Below are 25,141 nucleotides of genomic sequence, written 5' to 3'. Positions count from 1 at the left end.
ATTATGGATAATACTGAATATAATCAAAAGTAAATAGAAGCATGAGAAGAAACCCAAGGAAACCCATGCGTCCTTCATTCAAATTCCTTCTCCACTAATCATTAATGACATGAGCTTGAACAAATTACCCAAACCCAATAAATTATCTTCATCTGTCATATGGCAGTAAAATGCTCTCATGTTTTGCTTAATTTGAGACTTAGAGAAAAATGAAAATATGACACTAAAAACAATTGGCACACAACCTGGTGCTTAATAAAAGTTGATGGCAGTGCTATTATTGTTCTTATCCAAACAATTAATATAATAATGCCATAGTTATTATAGTGTGGTTCACCAGAATGAGTGAATAAATGGCAGAGGTTGGGTTGTATTATTCATGCTAACCCTTGCTCCTGTAATTGTATTTATCAGATCTGCAATTAATTTTCTGTGTGACTTTGGAAAAACTTTCATTTTCCATTCTTCTATTTCCTGTTTGTAAAATAAGAATATGAAACATAAGTCAACTCCAGTTGATCAGGAGCAGGTACTTAGAAAAGAGATTTTAAAGGATTCTGAGGCCTTGACTGGGGTCAGTAGATAAGTTTGCTGAGATCTGTTAGTAATGTCTGAAGTAGGTAGGAAAGCTGGTCACAGCTATTCTGAAATTGGCCACACCTAAACTAACTGCTCTCAAAGGACCTTCCCAATACCCAGTGCTTTGGTTCTTTTTCTTCTCTTCTTGGTAAGCCTTTGAAACCGGGTAACATCCCATCCATCCAAATGAATACTCAGTGTCATTTAGAGTGAAAAGTAGATGTGGATACTCCAGTCAAGAATCTGAAAGCAAAGTGAGGGACTGCAAACCTGCCTTTCCCAGTGGGAGGGAGGTTTCTTTGAGACCTGATTAAAATTTGAACACAAATAAATAAGTAATTTTCATCATAAGGGAAAACAGGGTAGTTCCCTGAAGTTGTGTATAAGCCACACCCAGTGACACCATGTGGGGTTGGAATATCATTTGCTGGTAGGTTTCTGTCTAATAGCATTTAGCATTGGATACGCTGGTGGGTTTGACCCAAGTGAAAATAGTTATTTCCTGATCTGCAATAGAAGGTTACAGATTTCTAACAGTTGTATAATTATGATAATCAGTGCTACAGATATTTTAGAAATTGATCTGCTTCCTTTGATATTTTGGATCTAAGACAAGAGTGTCTAATTTCTGGAGTAACTTGGTTAACTTGAATAATGAGATTTCAGAGCCTTCAGGAGGAAATCCTGTGACTCACTTTTAAGTCTTCCATTTTTGTATGAAAGAAAAATAATGAAACATCCATTGTTTGTGGGCATTTTATCATCTGAAGCACAAGATTATTCCTGGAGGGTCAGGGATATTTGCCTTAATTTTAAAAGCTTTCCAGGTGTAGATTTGACACTATGTCTTCTTTCTCCACAATCTCTGTGGCAGAGATTCCTCCTACACCCTCATTATATGCCTCACATTTTGGGGTCCTGCTATTGTGAGTTTGTGACCTCTGGCAAAGCAAAAATAGTGATACTGTTCCACTAAATATAAAGAAGAAAGTATATTTTACAAAATTTTCTCAGAGTAATCAACAATAAACGTGATATTTATTTTCAGTATTCCTTCAGTAAGGCTCTATGATGGAAGGACATGTTATAGGAGAATCTATAAATATGACAACAGCAATAAACAGCTGAAAATAATCTATGAGGCGTTTGCAAATTACCCCTCATGAGCTGTAGTGGTTATGAAAGATAATTTGCGGTTCTCACAGAATACGCTGCAAATTGAGTCTTTCATCTGCAAGTTTTTTACAGAGAAAACATTTCATTTCTCCTATTAACGAATGATAACTCTGCATTTGTTAATCTAAACAATTTGATTTATATTTTTCTGTGCTGAGAGACTTGTTGACATTTTAGGGTAAGTATTTTCATCGCCAACTTCTCTTTGAGGTGACTGTAGGCAAAAGATCGACAGCTGAATATAAGAAGGCATCATTTTAATAATTTTCCTTAAAGACATTTCATAAAGCAGGAATCTATTTGCCCAAGTTATCGTCTGTGCTTAGAAATCTAATAGGACGTGGGTGTCAAGGAGTGAGGATTCTAGCCAGATTTGGGGTTTTCTGCGGTGGATTGGAAGCTCTGTCATGTAATCGCTGTGGGCAGGGGGATGGGGTCAACCTGCACAGTCACCAGACCTCCAACAGATGTCTTAAATCACAGCAGTGAAAATAAATAAATCAATAAATTTTTAAAAAGTCACAGCAGTGAAAGAGGCGTGTGATGTTGGTCTCAGTAGTTTCCAGCTTATGTAATATCTGTTCAAGTATCTCACAGGTTGGATGTCAAGATTACATGAGTGTTCATGCCAACACCTCTCACCATGCATGGTACGTAGCACAAACTCTCGAAACACTTGGTGAAATGAGGACAATGTATAAAAAGATCTCCTCGATTTCCTTTCTCATATTGCTTTCTTAGCCAAGGACTCATAGTCCAGGGCAAGGAAGACTTTTTTCTACCTGGAAAGTAATCCCTCCATCGTTGGACGGGATGCTTGGTCTTACCTCTGAAGTAGTGCATGAAGAGAGCAGAAGGGGGGCATCGGGCCTGGAATGGAGCTGATCCCAGAAGCCAGCTTTCCCTGAGATCTCTTTTTGATCTTAAAATCCACGGTAATTTTTCAGTCTACTCTTTAACATATCCAGATTTATTTTAATATTCAGAAAAAATTAGCATCAAATGTAAATGTTTTCCCCCAGAAGAATCATTTAGCAAAATTGCTGTTCCAGCGAGTTGGCCCATCTTTAACTTGTGGGGTGGGGGACAGTGGTTGTGAAGCACTGTGAGGCGGTATAGATGTTCTCTGTGATGTGTGAGTCCTGCAGGGTAGGCTAGGGTAGGTCCATCCGTCTTTCCCCTGACCTCTTTACACTGCTGGGCAAGGCTTTGGCTGCATCAGACAGGGAAACAGTATTTCATCCTGTATAGACCTCCTACTCCTGTGCCAGGTTAAGGAATGGACTACTGATTTACGATCCAAAACACTGTTACATGCCCTGAAGAAGTGAATGCAGAGCCAGTACCCTGAATGGCAAATATGCTTTATCCTTTGAACCAACTCCAGTTGATTAGTTCTGGTTGCCTACAGTGCTGTCTTAAGAAGGCATCTGTGGTGCATCAGGGCTCAGGGGGAGGAATGCTGGGATTGATTAGTGATGTCTGTCAAGGCCTCTGGAGGGACAACTCACCCTGTTCTCTTCTTTTGCTGAGTCCTTAACTCCTCTGTGTAATGATTTTAATACTAACAGGTGACTCTAAATATGAGATGGGGCATCATGAGAGAAAGAACAGGTAGATTCTACTTTAAGAAATCCTAGCCTGAGAAAATGCAAATTTACAAAATACATAAATCTGGAGTCAATTATTGCCATTACAGAAAGATTCCATGAAAGGTTCCTTTAAATAGTGAGCTCCCCTACTGCATTAAAATGATGATTCAATTTACAAAAATTTCCTTTGCATGCAACTCTTCAGGACCGTGTCTGTGGAGTTAAGCAAGCCACACCTGATTTTTTTTAAACCCTGGCCTAAATAATGTTCAGGATGGCTGCTGCCACATATCTCAAGTCTCTTGATAATTCCCACTCTCTTCAGACTTCCTCTGACTTCCTCTCCCAGAGTGTTGAGTAGACAATCTGGGTGGTGGTCAGCAGCTGCTGGCTTCCACCCTGCTGCGGCTGCATTTCATTAGTGGGTAAACTGATTGCTCTGTGTTTATGTGTGGGTGTGGTTGAACAAGCCTCTGCACTCTGCGCACTCTGTACGTAGACACAGATACACATAAGCCATTATCTCGCTCTCAGCCCACCCTAAATTCATTCCTGCTGTGAGAGTTATAAATGGAAGGTTCCAGTCACCTGGTGGATATGGCCTTTTGGTGATATGTGCCCTGAATTCCGCCACCCCGTTCTCTTTGTGTTTGTTTATATGTTATTTCCCGTTGCATCAGAAAACTTCCCCAGACCCTGCGCCTGAGTCATATTATCCACTCGTGGAGCCCTCTTCTTCTTCTGTGGCCTGGAGAGCCCCAAATGGTTTTCTGATTTAGAAAATTAAATAGAATCTGACTCTTGTGGCAAGCTACAAAAATTCCCAACCAACAGACGCTCCCGCTAAATGTATAACATACCTAGCATCTAAAAGTATCACTGGTCTAGCATGAACTTGGATTATAGAAGCACTCAGTGCCCCTTGGGTAAGATCACCAGCTTCTTCCCAAGCACTCAGACTTGGGCAGTTTTCCAGTGGACCGTAAAGCTCCCAGGAATGCTGACTGGCATGCGTGTTTGTGTTTCAGCTGCTTTGTTAAAGCAACTTAATGCAGGGAAGAGTACCTTGAAAGAGATGTACCTTCTCTTTCTCCATGGACAGCCTTTCCCACATAGAATAATTTCTCAGGCACAGAGCACAAGTTATCATATCTATTTCAACTATGGTATTAATATTTTTTTTAATCTCAACATAAATTTCTTTCCATAAGTATATATACATATATATATATATGCATACATATATATATGACCCCATGAACTGTAGCCTGCCAGGATCCTCTGACCACGGGGATTTTTCAGGCAAGAATACTGGAGTGGATTGCCATTTCCCTCTCCAGGGATCTTCCAAACCCAGGGATCAAACCTGGGTCTCCTGCATTGCAGGCAGACTCCTTACTGGTTGAGTCACAAGGGAAGTCTAAAGATATAAAGATATATATATATATATATATACACACACACACACATTTTAGAGACACATCTTTTTTTTCCTTTTGGAAAAAGAAAATGAGGCAGTAACAGTGACCCGTCAGCCCTACTCAGAAACTGTTCTCTGGTTTAAAATGACTATTCCTATTTGAGATGAAAGTTCTCAGGCCAGTGAGCTGTCACACAGCTCTTTTCCCCCTGTCTTCGTGGGCTCATTGGCTTGAGCCAAGCGTCCCGCATGGTCCTGGGCTGTGATAGCGGCATAGGTGCAGCCGTAGATGGCGGCCGCCAGCATCATGAGACACACGACCCCACACACCACCCCTGTGATGACAATGGTGGCCATGGCGTGGCGCAGATTGGCCGGCCTCGGCTTGGGTTTGATCTCACACTCCCGGTGGCCTCGCTCCCCTGTGCTGTGGCTCTCGGAGAGCCTGGGGACAGCCTGGTGGTCAGCACCTAGCTGCGGCACCTGTGAGGGCTGCAGGTGTAGAGAAGGGAAAGGGCAGGGGTGGTACAGCTCGTGAGGGATTTCAAGGAGGTCCTTTCCCTTCCAGGTGTCTGGTGATACACAGATGATGCTGTCCGTTATTCCCCCTTTAAGAAACAAAGACAAAGAATGATAGCAGAGTCTGATACAACCAAATTCCCAAACCCTCAGCCTGCAAAACTTAGGCAGATGGAATTTATAAAACACCTTTTTTTCACCCCCCTGGAGTCAAAGAATTTAACAGCCATATTTTATGATTTTAAGATTTCTAAATTGGCTACATGCTAAAAATGCCACACACTAAATGGGCAATTATGTATGACCAAGAATTCATTAGAAGCCAAGTCACCTTTACCTTATAAATGCCAAGGGAAAACAATGCAAAAGCTGACAGGAAGGGGCGCTGGAGGCCAGCCTGAGGGCACTGTTGCGAGCCCTAATGAGCCCTGCCACACAAGAAATCTATTGTGCCAAATCACCACTGGAGATCTAAAAAATAAATAATTTAAACAAATGTCTTTTCTTGTGATGTTATGTGTTAATTTCAAAGACCCTGTGTCTCTACCAACACTCTTCAGTGATGCCAAATGGGGAAGTCAGCGGTCCTGCGAGTGTCTTGTCTATCTGAAGTTTAGACAGGAATATGTATTACATTCATGGGATTAAGTACAATTAACGTGCCTCCTCAGACCTCAAAACATTTAGTATTTTGAGTATCAAACTTTCTAAGACTCAATTTCCATTCTGTATAAGGGGATTGATTTCCTCAGGTGTTTGAACTCCAAGGGGGATTTGAGTAGCTAGAAATTCTTTTCTAGAAAGAGTAATGAATGAACAGATTCCATCCTGGCCAAATTTGACCACCAATTTGCTATTTGACCTCAGACAGATAAACTTCTCTGACTAATTTTCACGAAAACATCCTACTTGTGTCTGTCTTGATAGTTTACAAAACACTGTTAGATAGGTCCTCACAACTCTGCTAAAATGGGTAATTCTTGTCCAGGGTCATTCAAGTTAAAAGTGGATGGATCAACATTGAAATCCAGCTCACTCCTATGATCCCAGTTTTCCCCACTAGACTCACATCCTCTCCCTCTCTGGAATGTTGTAAGGTCCATGGAATTAACACAGTGACCCTCAGTAGATCCTTACCACCGTGAGTTGTGACACTAATCTTAGACTGGAGATTTCTTTGTACACATCATAGGTGGATTATGAAACTATACCAGAAATTCCCAGGCAAGAGGTTGCTACTTCAGTGTTTAGAACCTTCCTTCGTATAGTACTTCACAATTTGGGGAATGTTCTCACATCCATTCTATCTGAATTTATAAGCTGACTCCTACTGTGGCCCTATTAATAGATAGGGCCATTTTGCGGTTCAAGGGTTACTGTGGCCCAGGTCACACTGGGGTTGGTGGCCATGGAGAAATTCAACACTCATGCCTTTTTGGCTTTTGCTGCTTGAACTGAATCACCTATTGCCAGAGTCTCCTGGGCCTGATCTGGCTTCTTCAGTGATCCCCTGAGGCAAGAACCTCAACTCTAAAGCAAAATGATAATAGGAATCTCTCCTTTCTTGAGCTGAGGTGCAGCAGGCCAGAGGTGTGGTGTGCCTGCTCTGGATGACCCCAAGGTGCCAAGAGGCTGTGATTGAAGATCTCCGTCTCAGGGAATGTTTCAGTACTTCACCTGGGGAACCAGCAATTCCACTAGCTGACTTAGACCTAGACTGGGGCGGTTCACCTAGCCACTCCAGGGTTAAGTTCATTTCTCCTGTTACCGGCTTCCTGTTTTAAATATTAGGGTGAGAGGCATGGCCTCAGGACCCACAGCCAAGAGAATACACAGACTAGAGCCTGGGATGTGGCTGGAAGGCCAGGGTTGTGGCCGTCAAAAGCTCCATGGTCTCCTGCGTCCTCAGCCAGGACTCACTTCCCAGCCTTCCTCCACCATCTCTTCAGCCACTCCCCAGGAGGCAGATCTGCCAACGACAGCTTGAGGGCCTCAATCTCTTCTGGGTTCATAGAAGTTGACAATTCAAAAAGTTCCAGCTTTCCAAGCACTCTCATTATCTATCATCTGGCTGCTAGCAGCTCTTAACCCCTGTCTTGAGGTAAAACGAGATTCACATCCCGAGTCTGACCACTGCTTAGCTTTGCAACCCTAAGCAAGTTACCTGACCATTCTGTGCCTCTGCTTGCTCATCTGGAAAGTGAGAGACCAGGGTAATAATGAAACTCACTTCACAAGATTGCTCTGAGGACTCAGCTGAATAAAGTATGTCAAATGTTTAGCACAGGTCCTAGCCCAGAATAAATGTTTGGTACAGTTAACTATTGGCATAAAGATGATTTGTTAACTTATGAATGGAGGGAGAGGAATGCTAATTAGAAAATCTATGCACATGTTCTTGAAGGAGACATTATTAAATATTCATCAAAGCACTTTTTTTTCCTTTGATTGTTGGGTCCAGAGGAAGATGAAATTTCCCCACCCTTTGTGGTCAGATTGAAGCCACCTGACTGAGTTCTGGCCAGTGGACCCACTGAATGACACTTCCAGGCTGCAAAATCCCCTGCTTCATCCTCCATGTATTTTGTTCCCCCTCGGAGGGAAGTAAGGTCTTGATCAATATCCTTAGTTGGCCTTTATTATATCAATTACCTTATTTTGCCTTTAATCCATGCATCAGTAGTCAGAGTGTCTCCTACATTTGCATTTATTTGCTGGTTTTATTTAGTCTTTTTGACACCCAGGTCTTATTATCCCAGATCAGTTTTGCCTTCTTTCAGAAGGCTGTTATCTGGGTGGGGTAGCTCTGCCATGAGGAAGTGTTGAATTGCATTGTGGAGCCTGAGGACCAGAATCAGTCTTAGGAACTCCCTGGCTTAACACTGTCAGTTTCCACCTGGTGAAACTAGGGGCAAGTAAGGAACATTAATTTGCCCAAAGATCACCAGCGAGTTTGTGGCAGAGCAGGGGGAGCTATATCCCTCCCTATGTTGCTTCTAGTTTCCTGGACCTGAGAACCATTTTTGTCAAGAAATATTCTCCTTTGATGAAAACCATCTCTCTGTGATGGCTTGCCTTATGCTTACTGTCTCATCCAGAACACAGTAGGTAAAGCCACTTCACCTCTAGATGTAAACAGTTTTATTTGAAGCCTCCTTTAAGAAAGATTTTTGTCAAATCACATGATATCTATTGTAGGTCAACTTGAAAATTAGCTGGTTAATGATAAGCAAGTGACTATTCTATTGTTCAGAGAGATTCTTAAATCAATAGTGTTTACTTGAACCCATGTGTTCTCCTCCACTTCCTTCTGTATAACTGCTGCAACTATCCAGACTCTCTTGATTCCTTAAGCCATGTCTGGATCTCTGATATCTTCCCAAATTATGGGCTCAGATATACATCCCTCAACTCAACAGCACTCCTTGACTATGTAATGGGCATATCAAACTTGACATGCCCCACAATGAGCTCTTGATTTACCACCTCCCACACATACTTGACCATTTCCCCCATTCCACAGCCTGACCCTTGTCAGCTACTGGCATCACCGTTTATCTGCTTACTCCTGGAGGACAAAACAAAATTGCATTTCCTGTGATATACTCTGTTTTCCTTATATCCAGTTCTAACCCATTAGTAATTTCTATCAGTTCAATATTCTAAATATCTCCCAAAGTTGATCATTTCTCATCATCCTAGTTTGGGCCACCGTCATCTTCCCTGGAAGACTGAAATCACTTTCTCCCTCATTCCCCTGCTGCTGCTTCTGCAGCCTTTGGTTTGATCTCCCTAGAGTCACCAGAGTGACCTTTTAAAATGTAATCAGATCATATTGTTCGCCTGACTAAAATTCTTCAAGATATTTCCATCTTGCCTAAAATAAAATCCAAATGTCTCAGTCGCTCTGCACCTTCCAGCATGACCCGGCCTCTCTCACTCCCGTCCCCTGCGCTAGCCACTCATCTGTCCCTCTTTCTGTCCCTCAGTGGAGCCGAGCTTACTTCCCTCTCAGGTCCTTTGCAACTACTGACCTTTTCCCGAGTTATCTCATGGCTCTTTTCCCCTCGTTATTCCAGTTCTGCTCCCCCATATTCCCTCCTTGCAGGGGCCTTCCCTGTCCTTCACATCGGAAATGGAACCCTTGCTCCATCACTCTCTCCCTTCGTGCTGCCTCTAGCATTAACTGCTCTCTGAACATAGATACATATGTTTGTCTTATTTAACATGTTTCTACTGTCAGAATGTAATGCCCATGATGATAGGGATTTTCTTATTCACTGACTTTTTCTCAGCACCTTGAAATGTCCATGACATGTAAAATTCACTCGTTTAGTATGAATGAATGAATGATACTTAAAATTCAGGAGGAAAGAAGCACTGTAATGTAGAGGAGGGAATGTAGGGCCAAGACCTAAAGCTGCTCCTTCTACTCTTATCTTTGCTTCTACTCTGTGATCTTCATCAAGTCACTAAACATCTTTGGGCGTCCATTCCCCATTGATAATAGACTAGCTTTGAGTTAGGAGGGGTTGGCAAACTTTCCTATAAAGAGCCAGATAGTTCGTTTTTTAAGCCTTGCCATAGTCTCTGTCCTAACTATTCAGCCTCACCCTTTTAATGCAAAACAGCCAGACAGTGAATAATAAATGGATGTGAATGGGTTCCAACAAAACTTTATTTACAAAAATAGGTGGGCCAGATCTGGCTCTTAGGCTGCATAGTTTGCTGACCCCTCATCTTTAATATCCTGGGATCTCTTGCTTTGTTTTTGACATCTGATTAAAGAAATACTTGTTCCCTCCAGAGAGGGAGCTGTATTGTATTCAGTTTTAGTAACAGTGGTGTCTGCTAAAGCAGAATGGGTAATCTCAGTGAAGTTTCATAGCTGTCAAATGGTCAGAAGCAGAGAAACAAGGAGGGGCAGTTCTAAGGAAAAATACCATGCCCCCAGTTGGATAACACTTGAAAATCAGAATCTGTTGTCACTTCAGAGTTGAGTAGTTATTGGATAGGTCAAAAAGTTCATTCGAGCTTTTCTTATGAAAATTTGGCCAACCCAATATTTAGGTGGATTGAATTTCGTTCTTTCTTAACGGCCTGCAGTTTCCAGATAAATAACTTAATGGTGGTATTAATCGAAAAGTGGAAAGTTGGGGTGGAGAGGGGAAAAAAGTGGAAAGTTGTTTCCATGAATCGTATCTGTAGATGACTTTAAATACATGATCTGAAACATCCTTAATGACTCACTTGCCTCTTTTGCCATACCGTGAAATGACATCAGCGCGCAAAAGCTTACACAGATCCCTCAAACACTTTTCAGCATTCCTTCTACTGCAGAAAACCATTGAGGTTTCTCTTAAACTGATCATACACAGATGGGGGGATAGGCATTAGGTACTGACCTTTATAGACAAATGTCTCCAGCCAGAGTTTAAGACTGAGCAAGTGACAGTTGCATTTCCAGAGGTTGTCTTTGAGAAATAAATGCTTTATTCTGGGCATGGATTCTAGGAGGGCTCGATCGAGCTGCCGAAGCCGGTTTTGCTGGATTGCAAGAACGGTTAGGTTCTCCCAAGGCTCACCTAGGGATGCAGGAAGGTGACTTATATTGTTTGATGACAAATCGAGTTCCCTCAGCTGTGGGAGAGAATGGAATAGTCTGCTTTCCAGGGAATGCAGGGAGTTCTGAGTTAGGTTTAAGACCCTCAAGTGCTGAAGTCCATGGAAAACTCCGGGGGTCAGATTTGAAAGAGAATTGTTGTACAAGTTCAAGGTTGTGAGCTGTGGCACTGATTTAAATGCAGAAGTCGGAAGCTGGTGGATCTGGTTATCTTGTAAGTGCAGCGTTAGGGTCTGAGGAGGCAAATCGGAAGGGATTTCAGCCAGACCCTGCCGGCTGCAGTCTACAGAATTTGAAGGTGAGTGACAGCGGCATCTCTCTGGGCAGCCGCACACCACCGGTAACAGGAAAATCATACTTGAAAGCAGCAACACTTCACCTACAACAAACAGAAAGAAATTGAGATAGGAACCAGTTTCTAAGTGGTATCAGCTTTTGTTCCTGCTTTAAGTTCACAGGTAACCAGAAGGTAGATGACATAGGTTATCAAGTGAAAATGTGAAAAAAATATTTTGGGGGGCATGTGCCCTTTGTATGAAGCAGAATTATCTAGGAGCAGAACTTTAGGAGCATGAGAGGGAGTTCAGATGCTCACATTTCTCAGAAGCATGCTCCGGACTGTGCTGTCCAATAGCGCTCTCTGTGGTGATGGGAATGATCTGTATCTACTGTCTAATATGATAGCCACCAGCTTCATGTGACTTCAGAGCTCTGGAAATGTGACTACTGCAGTCAAGAAACTGACTTTTTCTTTCCATTTAATTTTAATCAGTTAAAATTTAAATAGCCATATGGTGCTAGTGGTGCATATTAGATGGGACAGGTCTGAAGCATTCTTACAAACTGATGTCCATCTTTCAAGTGTAATACTTCCATGAATGATGATTGTCTCTGCTCCTTTTTTATTCAAGAGATTTTAAAACAAAGAAAATCATTAAAATAACGTAATAAATACTCATGTTCCTGTAACAAAGTTCTGTCAGTTATTCAAAGCTTGCCATATTTGCTTCATCTCTTTTTTTTTCCTAACTCAAAGAAACAGTGCATTGCTGATAAGTTAAATTCCCTTTAATTAGCACCCACATCATGTTTTCCAGCAGGAACCACTCCCCACCAGCGCCTTCCCTACCATCACTATTCTATCCCACCAGGCCTTTTAAAAACAACAAAACCACAAATAGCCTTATAGCTCATATTTTGAGCCAGGCACTCTTGGAAGTGCTTTATATATATATTAATTCATTTAGCCCTCCTAATCTTGTAATTTGGGGTCTTTTACTATGCACATATTAAAGGTGATGAAACTGAGGCACAGAGAAGCTAAATCGCTTGTCCAAGGTCATACAGAAGTAGGAGAATCATGATTTGAACCCAGGCAGTCTGCTTTCAGAGTCTATCAGTGTTCTTACCTGCTGTGCTTTACTGCCTGTAAATATTTTTACATACATACACACAACACACATACATGCACAACACACACATACACATACTATAGAATGGTTTGCATAGTGGTTTTTTAAAAAGCTAAATAATCATTGGTATGTTTCATTTTGCAGTTTAGTCACTCAAAACTGATCCATCCACAGGGATGCATAGAGAGCTCATTCATTCCTTCTAGCTTCTGTGGAGTATTCGATGTCGAGGCCTTGCCAGATTTATTATTTAGCCACTCCTGTACTGACGAGCATTTGAGTTGTTGCGGTTTCTTTCAGGACAAATGATGCAGCAGAAGGCATCCTTACACAGGGCTCCTTGGCCCTGTAGAAATGTGTACGGGGGCTCTAGATTCAATACGTGCCTCCTTGCCAGGTTTGAAGAGGACGCCGAGTTAACATTCTCTCAGGCACTGCTTGGTCAATCTCCAGTGGAGCTCGATCACTCCCTTCTTTTTTCCTGAGACTTGAATTTCAAAATGGCAAACATCCATCAGGGACATTTTGTTAAATTGGTAGAGGAATTCACAGGGCCAGGCAATAATATTTAAAACTCAAGATGATTATCTACTTGTAAAGAAAGTTCTTGAGAGGAGATTTTCAGTTTGTCTGTCTGTTTTTGGCCTTGACTAGGGAAATGTACGATGTGGCTGTCAAACGCACACATTTGTGCATGGAGCCTTTCCCCCTCTGTCCTTTCAATTCTCTTTCTCTGATGCTGTGAACAGTTCTTTAGGGCAAGTGGGGAGATGTTTGGAAAGCCTTCTGAAGGAGATTTTGCTCAGTTTAGTTTCGCTCAAGAGATGCAAAGCATTACAGTCCGGTTCCCTCTTGCAGCATGTAAAAGAGAAAAACCTTGTTTTCTTTTCTATAATTTTGCAAATAATATACATCTCAGTGCCAAAGCAGCTTCTGATCAGAGGAGAGTTGTCACCCCTCACTTTAGTTGTGCCTCACCCAAGCATTCATTAACTGCAGAAAATCATGCCACTCCCACCTCCCCCGCCCCCGCCAAGTAGATGATGTATGAACTCCAACCTGAAGGACTATATTTTCTCTGAAATGGCCCATAACAGGCCAACTGCATATCCATTCATGACTAGGTACATTTGTCCACTCTCTCTTCCTCTGACCCAGCATGGCACAAACATGAGACATTTTTAGCATCTGTTTGGTCTTTTGAGAAAGACAACTTCCCACAGATACCTTCCTGAGTTGGGGGGTGGGGGGGAGGGTCCTACTTTCTAAGGCGTGAGGGGATTAATCATGGCTCACCTTCCATGACTGAGTCTCCACCGGCTTACCCGCTGAACCCGAAGCCCACCTTTATTAATCTGCAGGTCAACACATCGAGGGCATGGCAGACTCCAAGTCCAGGTTTTCATTCACTTTTTTTCTGAATCCTGCCAGTGCTTTTCTTCAGCACAGGGAACAGTGGTCGCTTTCAGGAGACCACTTATTTAAGCAGCCCTTTCCTTGTCTCCATCTGGATGGGATTGTTTTCCGTAAGAGGATCTTTTGATTGTGCTCCCCGCCTTCTTTCTTAAAGCATTGCCCTTCCCAGGATCATTGCTGCCTTTCCCATTGAGACGAGGAGCCACAGAAAGAATGTTTGTCAAACCTCAGCGAACAGCTGTAGCATTCAAACATGACCCCGATGGCTCCGGCTTTTTGATTATTTAATCTGCTTGAAGTCCAGGGCACCAAAATAAAACTGCCTTCTTAATCCGGTCCTGTTTTCTGAATTCTGTTGACTTATTAACCATGCTGTGTCAACCCATGTCAAGTTGGGAGATGCTCGCTGTGGATCCTCGATCTGGGGTTCTAGCAACAGAGCCAGCAAAGTGTGTAACATGAGGACAAATTGACCTGCTGGAGGCTGACACGTTTTCCACAGTGCACTGTTTGGTCACCAAAGGCTTATTCAGCCAGCATCCGTAGGGATTAGCTGTGTTGACAGGGTCCTGATGCCCTGAAATTCATAGCCATGGTTTCCTTTCGTGGACATCACAACCTCTTCTCCCTGGTGCCGCAATACTTCTCAGCTGCTTCTTTGCTTGTTCTCCTCCCACCGCTCCCCCTCCCCTGCCCCCACTGAGTTGACCTCTCAGTTTGCATGCCTTTGGAAATACTTCTCAATCTTTCATCATTTCCCTGATGGTGAGGTTCTGGCCCTTTCCTCATTTTTCACATATAAAACAATAAAGCCGCCCTCGTGAGCATCAGGCGTCAATGAACTGTGACCGTTCTGTAATTGAAGCCACTGGAAACTTTCCCACCAGGGACTGGAACGTTTCTTTGAATGTGCAAATGCCATGCCATTTGCTGAGGTGGGATTTCAGTGTCAAAGCTGCCCTTCAGCATGCCAAAATGTCCCACGTGCCTCCAGCAACTCGTGTAAAGGAGGTAAAAGCCGTGCTTTTCTTGAGGCAGCATGAAGTGGAATATCTGGCCACAAGCAGTGTAATAAAGTGGTTGAGTTTAGGGTTTGAAATCAACTGGATCTGGATTTGAATTCAGCTTCACCATTCACTAGCTTGAGGTCTCTGGGCAAGTAACTTGCCCACTGAAAACCCCTCATCGTCATCTATAAAAGAAACACAGTAGTTTTTCTTTTACAAGATTGCTCTCAGGATTTCGTGAAACAATGCATTAATATTGTACCTTAATAAACGGTCACAATTACCCAAGAGTGCTTTCCTAGGCTCTTATGCTGCTATCATTCAACTCATCCTTGACTCAGTAGGCAGGACGGGGCTCCTGACAAAAGACCAGGAGGCCTGGCCCCTCATGCCACTCTGGTGGTACTGAGGGAAGAGGCCCCTTGGGAATGAAGTGAAAAACTGGATTGTGACTATCCTTAGTGGCCTGCTATTTGGGATCCCATTGCTCCTTTGGACAAGCTCCTTCCAGCCTCATGGAGTCTAAGGTACTCATCTTGCCTCCTTCCTGAAAACCTGCTTCATTCAGTCTGTCGTCTTTAGTCCTTCTCTCTAACATTCTTTGAACATCCGAAAAGCAATGCAGTAAAGTCAAGCATAGGCAATAAAGAGGCATTTAAATCTTAATAAGGACTAAAGGGTTGCTTTCCTTCTCCCTTCCTTCCCTCTGTTTTTCCTGTCTGCTTTCAGATGCACAGGATTTAATAATTATTCCTGTATGATGCATGACCATCAATGGCCTGTGTGTAGCAGTCAGTCATCAGTGGGTCATACTATAACAAACACCTGTGAACCTAACAATCATTCTAAGAACTAGAAAGCTTCCAATAACTTACAAGCTGTGTGCTCCTGTCTTTCCCAGGGGCCAGCAAACGTTTTTGTAAAGCGCCGATGGTAAATATTTAAGACATTATGGTCATGCAGTGTCTGTTGCAACTACTCTGATGTTAGAGCATGTACCAACCACAGACAGTCTGGAAACAAATGGTGTGCCTGAGCCCCAGTAAAACTTTATTAACTAAAACAAAGCAGGTGGAGGACTGGATGGGCCCAGAGGCTATGGTGGTGAAACCCTGCTCTCTCCCACTGTCTAGCCACCGCTGTCGCTGCCCCACCACAGCTAGCTGTCACCTGCTCCCACTGCCACCACCCCAGTGGGCATGTCCACCACCCTGTTTCCTTGTCTGTACGATGAGAGGGCTGAGGATGAGGATCTTTAGCATCCTCTTATGTCTAAAACCTTGTCATTCTGGTAGAATGCTTGAGTGGGCTTGAAAGGCTTTGTACTTACAGACTTAAGGGGAGCTTGGACAAATAAAGAATTTGAGTGTCTCTTTGGGTTGCAGCATAGCCATTTGGTGTCCTGCAGAGTCCAGCCAGAGTCCAAGTCTCATGGACTCAGAGGTCTGAAAACAATGTATCCATTGACGGTGTAATTGGGTACCAGAGGCCAGGACACTTCCAGGAAAACTGTGGGCAGTCGAGCATACCTGCAGTTAGAGCCAGCCTGTGTGGCTCAATGAGGAAGCACACTTTCATGGTGCTTGTACTCTCAGGTTGTACGGTCTTAGGCAAATCATTCACTTTCTCTGAGACTCAGCTTCCTCATTTGTGGCATGCCAGCCTCACAGGATGCAGGGAGCATCAAGGGCTGCATGTTACATTCACAGCGCGGGTCTGGTAGAGCAGATAATCAGAAGTGGTGTCTCCTGTAAGCAGCATGTCTTCGCAGACCTCACTCACTGCTCCCAGCTAATATATGTGAATGCCCTGGGAACACACAGTAAACCCCCACAACTGATGGGCTCCCGGAAGCTGTGGGCTGTTGCCCCAAGGGGCTCTTTGGTTTAGTTATACTCTTGCTGACTCTAAAGCGATTCAAAATGGCAGTGCACGCTTGGAGTGGAAGGGGCTCCTGGACCTAGAAAGGCTTTGGATGCAGAGGCTGATTGATCTATGCCACCTGACCTCAGCCCAGAGAATAAAGGGAGGGTGTGTGATAGGCATGCTAATGCCTGCAGCGCCTTCTGTCCCTCCCTATGTCCGAACAGAAACGTGGTAAGACAACGGCGTGTGCAAAAGACTCACAGGACAGGTGAGGCCAGGCCACTGCTCTGAGGGGCTCCCGGTACCAGGATCTAGTTGAGAGCCCAGTTCTCTGCACAGAACTTGCTTCAGACACGCTCTCAGAGGAATATGGTGGTTACTGTCACACTGCAATTTCAAGAACTTCCTAGTTTCTGTATATTTTTATATATTTCCTATACACTTTTGTCCATTTTAAGTCAGAATGTTTCCCTATATTTTTTTAAGTCAGAAAATTTCCTCATATAAATTGGTCTATTTAACATTCTACCTTTCTCCAAAAAAAATTAACGTTTAAAATGGATGTGGCATGGAGCTAGTGGTAAAGAGGAGACATAAGAGATGCGAGTTTGATAACCTGGGTCAGGAAGATCCCCTGGAGAAGGAAATGACAACCCACTCCAGTGTTCTTGCCTGGAGACTCCCATGGACAGAGGAGCCTGCCAGGCTACAGTGTCCATAAGGTAACAAAGAGTCAGGCATGGTTGAAGAAACTTAGCATAGCACAAAATGGATGATGTCTTAAAATCCAGCGAACGTGTAATAGCTCTTTTTCTGAGGTGATATTGTTCAGCTATTTTAAAAGAATAAGTTAGAGCTAAATATATCCACCTAGGAGGATATTCATAATAAATTGTTAGGTTACATAAAGCAATTTGAATAAGAATGCACATTGTATAGTCCCATTTATGTTGAAATGACAACAAGAACAACAACAAACGTGAGAGGTGGGAAGATTAACTCTAAAAATGCGCATTGATTTGTCTGAAGATTGAGTAAGTGGGGGATGGATAGACACTAGATTGATAATACTGATTATCTAGGGGACGGGGTGATTTAAGAAGAAAGAGAAAAAAAATGTTTTCTCTTTTTACCACTTCATATTCAACTTGCTACAACAACCACGTATTACAGCTGTAATTTTCAAAATGCAAAGGAGAAGAGCTGACTTTGGCTTCTCTGGTAGCTCAGCGGTAAAGAATCTGCCTGCCAATGCAGGATACACGAGTTTGATCCCGGCTCTGGGAATATCCCACACGCTGCAGAGCAACTAAGCCTATGTGCCATAACTACCGAGCCTTTGCTCTAGAGCCCGGGAGCCACAACAACTAAGCGCAAGCACTGCTGCTACTGAAGCCCGCCTGCCCCAGAGCCCATGCTCCACAAGAGAAGCCACCACAGTGAAAGGCCCACGTCCCTCTTCCAGACGGTAGGCCCCACTCCCAGCAAGTAAATCCTTCCGGCAATGCAGAACCAGCGCAGTCAAAAAAAAAAAAGAAGCTGACTTTTGTTAAATAGCAAGGAGAGGTTCGCTTTGTTTGCTGGCATATTTGAGATGGCTTATCCCCCAGTAACTAGCTGTATTATATGTGTAAATAGAGCATCCTTAGAGTTTACTTCCTCTCACTCCAGGAAGATTATCCCCAAAGTGACACCTGTCTTTCTCTGCCAAATGATCGCCACATGTGACCAGACCTTATAACTCATAGGAGCATTTCTCCCAGTTTTAATGCCTGCTTTGGTAAAATCTTGGCAAAGTGCCCCCCCCACTCCCTGTCAGTGAGCCCCATCCAAAGCAGGTGCTGGGGGGATCCGATGTGGGAGAGGCAGCCAAGCCAAGGGACAGCTGCATGCAGCTCAGGATAGCCTGGAGGAGGCCCTTGGCACCACAGATCCACGCAGACATTTCATTTAATAATTAAGAGAGGTTTGGTACTTGGAAAATATTTCCCTAGGGTTGTGGGTGACCAAATGGCACCTAGGTATAAAATTTTTGCAGAGCTTTTTAGAAGACCTCAGTATTATTTTGTCCTTCCTTTCTCCCTCCCTTCCTAACCCTTACTTCCCTGTTTCTCTTTTTTTCTTTTTGGTCTGATGAAACATACAACAAGAGAATTAGGAATATATATTTTAAATGATTATCATATCATTTATTTAGTGCTTACAGTTGGCCATATATTGGTAAGGGTTTATATCAGGTAATTTATGAATTGTTAATGTAATGTAATAATTGCTGTAACAGGTAAACCTCCAGATCTCAGTGGCTGAACACAACTACTCATTTGTTCTTATCACAGTCTAGGTCAGGTTGACAGGGGCCAGATACCCTCAGGACTCAGGAACTCAGGTTTCTTCCGTCTTGCCCCTGTGCCTTCCTCTTAGCTCTCAGAGTTCTGTCCATCAGCTGACTGATGAAAGAAGACGATGAGGACCAGACATTGGCCAGGCCTGGAAATGGTACTGATCAGTGCATTTATACTCTGCTGGGCAGAATAAGGGCCTTCCCCGATAGCTCAGTTGGTAAAGAATTCACCTGCGGTGCAGGAGACCCTGGTTCGATTCCTGGGTCGGGAAGATCCTCTGGAGAAGGGCTAGCATACCCACTCCAGTATTCTTGGGCTTCCCTTGTGGCTCAGCTGGTAAAGAACCTGCCTGCAATGAGGGAGACCTGGGTTCGATCCCTAGGTTGGGAAGATCCCCTGGAGAAGGGAAATGCTAACCACTCCAGTATTCTGGCCTGGAGAATTCCATGGGCAGAATAAAGTCACATGATCACATCTAATAGCAAAGGACATTGAGGAATGTAATGTAGCTGTGTGTTTTGTAAGAAGAGTCACAGATGTTGAAGAGCGTAAGTAGTCTCCACATTTTATTTGCATTCTGTCACCTAAAGGCGCAATAACTCATCAGTCTATAAGCTTGAGATGGCTTTTGTTTCTTCCCTTAGTTTCTCTAGTACCATGTAGTATGCATATTAAATTAATACTGAGTAAATGAATGAATGACAAAACTAAGGCACAGAAAAGTTAAACAACTTGCTCAAAGTCTCCAGAGTATTTATTGCGAACACATGGATTGTGAGCATCTATATTGAGTAAAATATTCAGGGAACCTATCGTTTTATGTATTTTATGTCTTAAGGCCTTTTTAAAAAACGTAATCCATTCTTTTTTATGGTAAGCTACAAATTTTATCATCTGGAAGCTCTAACTAACTCAGAAGATAAAAATACGGTTTTCATTTGAGCCACTCAGTGGAGAATCGAGGCTACCATATGGGTTCTCTAGTACAAAAGTGGGAAGGATGTGTGTACATACTCATTCTTTCTTGCCTTTTGGATAAGGAAAAAATTCAAGTTCAAGGACTACCTAGGGGCATTCAGTTTACTTTGTATGACTATGTATAGAGTTTAAATTCCTTTCATCTGGCCTTGAAATGATTGATAAAATCAGTGGAGTAGTAAATATGAATGTGTACCTCCAACCTCCCTAAAGCTCAGGAAGACAGAGAGAGGCCAAAATGAATGAGACTACCTCTCAGCATCCACTTGTCTAGTGAGCCCGGGGCTGAGCTAGGGCCATGGGAACTAGAAAACACATAGCAGGCTGACTCTTGGCCGTCAAAAAACTTACCAGTTTGGAGGGTGTTTTGCAATTTTTATTTATTTTATCAGAATCAGTGCTGATCATCTCATCACCTTGCACCTGTTATACCTATGTAAAGATTGCATATGACTTGCTTGGACACTGACACTGCCCAGCTCTCTTAGAAAGTCCTTCGGCTCTTTTAAGTCCTTCGGCTAATAGCAGAGACAGACTTAGACGCTGCTTTTTTTGGTCCATCTGCTCTGTCAAGGTCAGAGGAAGTACAGACTCCCCATCCCATTGTCTTCCCAACCTCAGCCTCCCAGCACTTGGTTTGCTGGCATACAGGATGTATGTGAAGATAAAGATGCATTTCAGATAAGTATGATTAAAAGTAATTAGCGAGCTCATGCAGCTGGTGAAATAAACATAGGCAGATGCTGGCTGATACAAAGCTAATGAAAGAAACAAAAGGATCAAGAAATATGGCAGCTTGGGAAGCCTGGCCAAGGCCTCACACTGACACATTGTTTTGCTTAGATCTTTTGATTGGCTACTTTTGTCCCTGCCCCAAGAATATAAATTGGAATCAAATTCATGTTCTTGTTTGATTGTTTACTTATGTTACACATAAAATGAGTGTTTTGTGCAGCTCTTCTTGGTAAATTTTTATTTGCTCTTGTACTTTTTTTATAACATAATAGTCCAGTTTCTGAAATAGGTGACAGTCTGTTCTTCATATTTTCAAGTTAGTGTTTAGTGTATGTATATTATGATGAAATAATGAATCAGTGTTTTTTGCTGTTTTCCCTTTAAAACAGTTTGCTCTGTGTTGGCTTGAAAATGTTCTGGAAAACACAGTTGTTTCAGGCAGGATTGTAACTCACCAGTTAAAGATTCCAAACTTTAGGAATCTTTTTCATTATTCTAGCCGTCATTCGTCCCACCATTTCTTTTTGGCATCCCTGTTAAAAGCATGGATTCTGGAGTGAAACCGTCTAGATTCAAATATTACCTTCTACATTTACTGGCTCTCTGACCATGAGTGAATGATCTTCAATTTCATCATCTGTACAAAGGAACCTGACTGGAAGATTTGCAAGGAGGGTTAAATAATACTTTTATGCATGAATCCAAGCAATACATTTTCTATGAGTGTGTCTGTATGACATGGGTCAACTAGGCACATAGGCTGTATCTACTTACACTAATCTGTTTGGGACAAAAACAACCAAGTTAAATGCAAAGGTGCAGTTTGCTTGTGTGACAGCATTCACCATCTTTTAGGATTATAAAGCATGCATCTGTGTGTGTGTGTGTGTGTGTGTGTGTGTGTGTGTTTGCCTGGAATCATTTGCAATCTAAGTGAATTTGTGCTCTGCGTATCTCTGCTTGTCATCAAAATAGTTCTACAAACAAAAGAAAGTTGGTTGTTGATGTGTGACTACAACCTTCATGTGGGACTTTTGTTAACAAAATAAAGGGCTTGCATTGACTTTGATGCAGCATCCAGCCATGTTTATAATAGTCAGTTTTATAATTATTTCCCATTCTGGTGCCACAGTAGAGGTCTCATCCTTTCATTTCATCCAGGAAGCACACATTGGGTTACCTACTATGTGTTGCTATTTTTTTAAGGTATACCTACCAATCTTTCCTCTAGTCAGTCTGTCCTCAGTAGGAGGCCCTTTTCCCCATCCTTGTGTAATTAGAGAAAACATGCAGTCATCTCCCCAGGGCTGTTTAGCTTTCATCATGAAGCATGACTATCAGAGTTTCGAGGTTGATAGGAGTGGAAACATTTGTGTTCAACAAGCAGGCTCCTTCATGTGTTGTCAACATTTCATTTGTGATTCTAATTAGGGCCAAGGAGAAAATAAACTCAGTGTACTGCCCTCCACTGCTATAGCTGATGTTTATAAGTTTCTGTTCATGGCCCCAAGTTGCTCCTACCACAAAGGCATTTGGAAATACAGCTGCATGCTGCTGCTGTGTGTGATGAAGAGCTGAGATGGGTAAATCTACTGGGACGTTACTGAGAATGGGCAGTGTAGGTGTTTATTTCTTAGAGATTGGACTTGCTTTACTTTTTGGCACCTTAAATTTTCCTGAAGGTAAAATCACCCTTTTATAAAAATAGAGTATGTTAGAGGGACTCTCACTGTGCTCTGTATCTCATCTCTGAAAGTCCACTATAAATTTCATTATATATTATTTATTTATTAAGGAGACATCTATTGAGTGTTCCTTACCTGTTAATCTCTGTGTTTGAGGATATTATGGACATGAAAATAAGACAGAAAAATAAATAGTCCTACAATCTTGATGGGCCCTACAGTCTCACAGGGAGATACATATATTTTCAAATATGTGAAAAGTGCTGGGAAGAGGAAGTACATGGTATTGCAAGGGAATATCATCAGGGTACCTGACTTGGGAGGTTGGGGCAGCCATTCCTATGGATGTTTTAACCAGCTGAGATCTGAAGGATGAGCTACACTTTGACTGCAGGAAAAAAAAAAGAGAGAGAGAAGGGGTGACAAGGTAAAGTCAAATGTAAAGCTAACAGGTCAGACAGATAGCCCAAAGGAGCCATCTAGGAGCTACTGGGGGACTAGTGTGGCTACAGCACAGAGGGTGAGGGGAGAACTCAGGCAAGCTAGTGCTGGAGAAGAGGTGAAGAAGCTGGTGGTCATGCCCTAGGCCCCCATCTCCCATTATAGCTGTAGCATTGATATTGAGAAGCTCTCTCTCCCTCCCCTCCACACACCCCTTCCTGGAGCCGGGGTTGGGATTTGAACTGTACGTTGAACGCGGAGCACCGTAACCTACTCTGGGAGGTGCTGTGACTCCACAGAATGTGTTCTCTGTCTAATCCACCTCTCACCGGAACTGGAGAGATGCCTCCCGCCATCCTTCATGTGCTTCTGGGAAGAGGTAGAGAGGACTGCAGTTTCTCAAGTGCTATGAAATCTCAGCACATGCGTGTCAAATCCTGATCTTTTACTTACATATTGTGGCTGTGGGTGAGTCCATCCCACGCGTGTGTGAGGGGCTACAGCGTGGGCGGTCAGCTACACACACAGGTAGTCGAGGAAGAGCTGGCCCTGCTAGGGTGCTGAAACCACACTGGCGGAACAGGACTTTCCCTCCTGAGTAAAGTGTGGACATGATAGCCAGCAGTCCAGGGGTGGCAAATAGGTGCTTGAGGTCACTAACATCTGTGGGCCCAGATGGGGTCCCACCCAGCAAAGCCATGGAGCCCAGCATGGCCTTAGAATCCTTTGCAGCCCAGTGGTCGAAACAGAGAACAAACAGCAGAAAGCCAGTGGCATCCGGTGAACATAATCCTAGTCACTGTTCCTGAAGCAGATCCTTGCATGCTCAGAAGTGACTGATAAGTGTGGAATCCAAAATCAAGGGCCAGTTTGCGGAGGGGAAAATTTGAGTCACCCCATAGGAAGTTACTGACAGCCCAGCTACCTCCCAGCTTCTGGAGGTAAATCTGTAAATCTGGTATTTTCTTCTTGACCTTGTGAACACAGTAATTTTTCTACAGTGATAAAAATAAGTACTTTATTTTTTAAAAGAGACTTCAAAAACGAGAGACAAAATATTAGGGCATACTTAAACAAAAGTTAGGCTGTGGTCTATGCATTTGCACAGAAACTTCTGGTGTGCACCAGAAATATGACTGAGCCAGGAATGGCACAGGCATTCTGTTTCTCCATTTGAGTATGTGGGTGGTCCCAAGGTAGAGCTCCCTGTGAGTACCAAGTGTCTGGGGGAGTGGCAGGTCAGACTGAGCGCATGTGGGCTATCTTGCTGAAACTTTCCCGGCAGAGAAGGTCCTGTGCCCAGTAAAATGAAGTACCTGGTCCTAAAGAAGTCCATCCAAAAGGGTAACAAAGGTCGGACAACAAATGGACCAAGAGGAAACTGTGACTGTAGTTTCTCAGTGTTCTCTCTTCTAGCACATGTGAAGCGACAAAACACTTAGATCAGCAGCTTCTGTGTTTAGTTCTTCCTCTGTCTAGAAGTGAGATTGCTCTGACAGACACAGTGAGTCCCTAAATTCTCAGAGCTGAATTGAAACATCTAAAACTCATAGAAGACTCAGAAAGTCTCAGGCACAGGATGCTTTACCTGAAAACCATCATGAATTCCTCCTCCATTCCATGAGTGAAACTATTATTGTCTGCATCTTACTGAATGAAAACCTGAATCTTAGCACGGGTGAATCACTAGCCAGAGCTAAGTTTGTAAGTAATAGAGTGGGGACTTGAGCCTGCATTGCCTGATTTTAAAGCCTTATAATTCTTAAAAAAAAAAAAAAAAGCCTTTAAAGAATTACATTCTTCCCAGCCCCTTACCCTTCATCAGCAAATGAGGGGTCCTAAAACAGTCCTAACTCAGACACAACGGACTTGGTAGAAATAATCCACCCACCCCAACCCAGCGAGACCTCTACCCTCGTGGTTCCCTATTGCCCATTGCTTCTTGGGGCCAAGGGCCACCAAGAGAAGAGGCCAGCCTGTCTGCTGTGGCTCCGGGCTGGGAAAGTATCCTGGGGCTGGAGGTGAAGAAAGCAGGGCACTTTGTGCATGGAGCTCGAGCTAATCTGGTCCACCCCCAGGACGGTGCTATCAGTCAGATCTCGGCCGTATTTGTCATGGCTGCTCTGCTGTTCTGCAGCCACCCCGCAGTCCCGCCTTCTCTCCATCACGGGGCAGGAAGGGGAGAGCTGTCTTTGATCTCTAGACCGGTAGCAGGAAAAGCATGGCATTTCATGGGCCTGCTCCTGCCCCTCTGCCAGGCGGTGGTTTGGACAGCCACGTGAACAAATCTCCTGGGCCGTGCTGGCTTTAAAGCATCCAGACTCGCAGAGAAGCACAGCCTGACTTCACA

At 43.3% G+C, this 25,141-nt stretch overlaps 2 protein-coding genes across 4 annotated transcripts in view; one reads left to right on the top strand and one right to left on the bottom strand.

Annotated features, from left to right (window-relative positions):
- CACNA2D3 (calcium voltage-gated channel auxiliary subunit alpha2delta 3) overlaps positions 1-25,141 on the top strand; it is an 848,944-nt gene that overhangs the window by 711,961 nt on the left and 111,842 nt on the right. The window lies entirely within an intron of this gene.
- On the bottom strand, positions 4,875-11,271 carry LRTM1 (leucine rich repeats and transmembrane domains 1). The gene is made up of 2 exons (XM_020892026.2): positions 10,692-11,271; positions 4,875-5,375 (listed from the first exon to the last, which is right to left on the bottom strand). Exons 1-2 carry the CDS (start codon positions 11,263-11,265, stop codon positions 4,942-4,944), a joined length of 1,008 nt encoding a protein of 335 aa, XP_020747685.2. The 5' UTR covers positions 11,266-11,271; the 3' UTR covers positions 4,875-4,941.

The sequence above is a fragment of the Odocoileus virginianus genome, chromosome 26 (assembly GCF_023699985.2).
Source record: "Odocoileus virginianus isolate 20LAN1187 ecotype Illinois chromosome 26, Ovbor_1.2, whole genome shotgun sequence".
Lineage (NCBI taxonomy): Eukaryota > Metazoa > Chordata > Mammalia > Artiodactyla > Cervidae > Odocoileus > Odocoileus virginianus.
The sequence above is the reverse complement of the archived record's forward strand: the minus strand, read 5'-3'. Positions and strand labels throughout refer to the sequence as shown.

What these genes read in the sequence shown, in the direction of transcription:
- LRTM1 (XM_020892026.2), bottom strand. Translation starts at nt 11,265, where the DNA reads ATGATTTTCCTGTTACCGGTGGTGTGCGGCTGCCCAGAGAGATGCCGC. An exon ending in GGAGACATTTGTCTATAAAG is followed by an intron (nt 5,376 to 10,691) that starts GTCAGTACCTAA and finishes TGTTTCTTAAAG; the next exon opens with GGGGAATAACGGACAGCATC.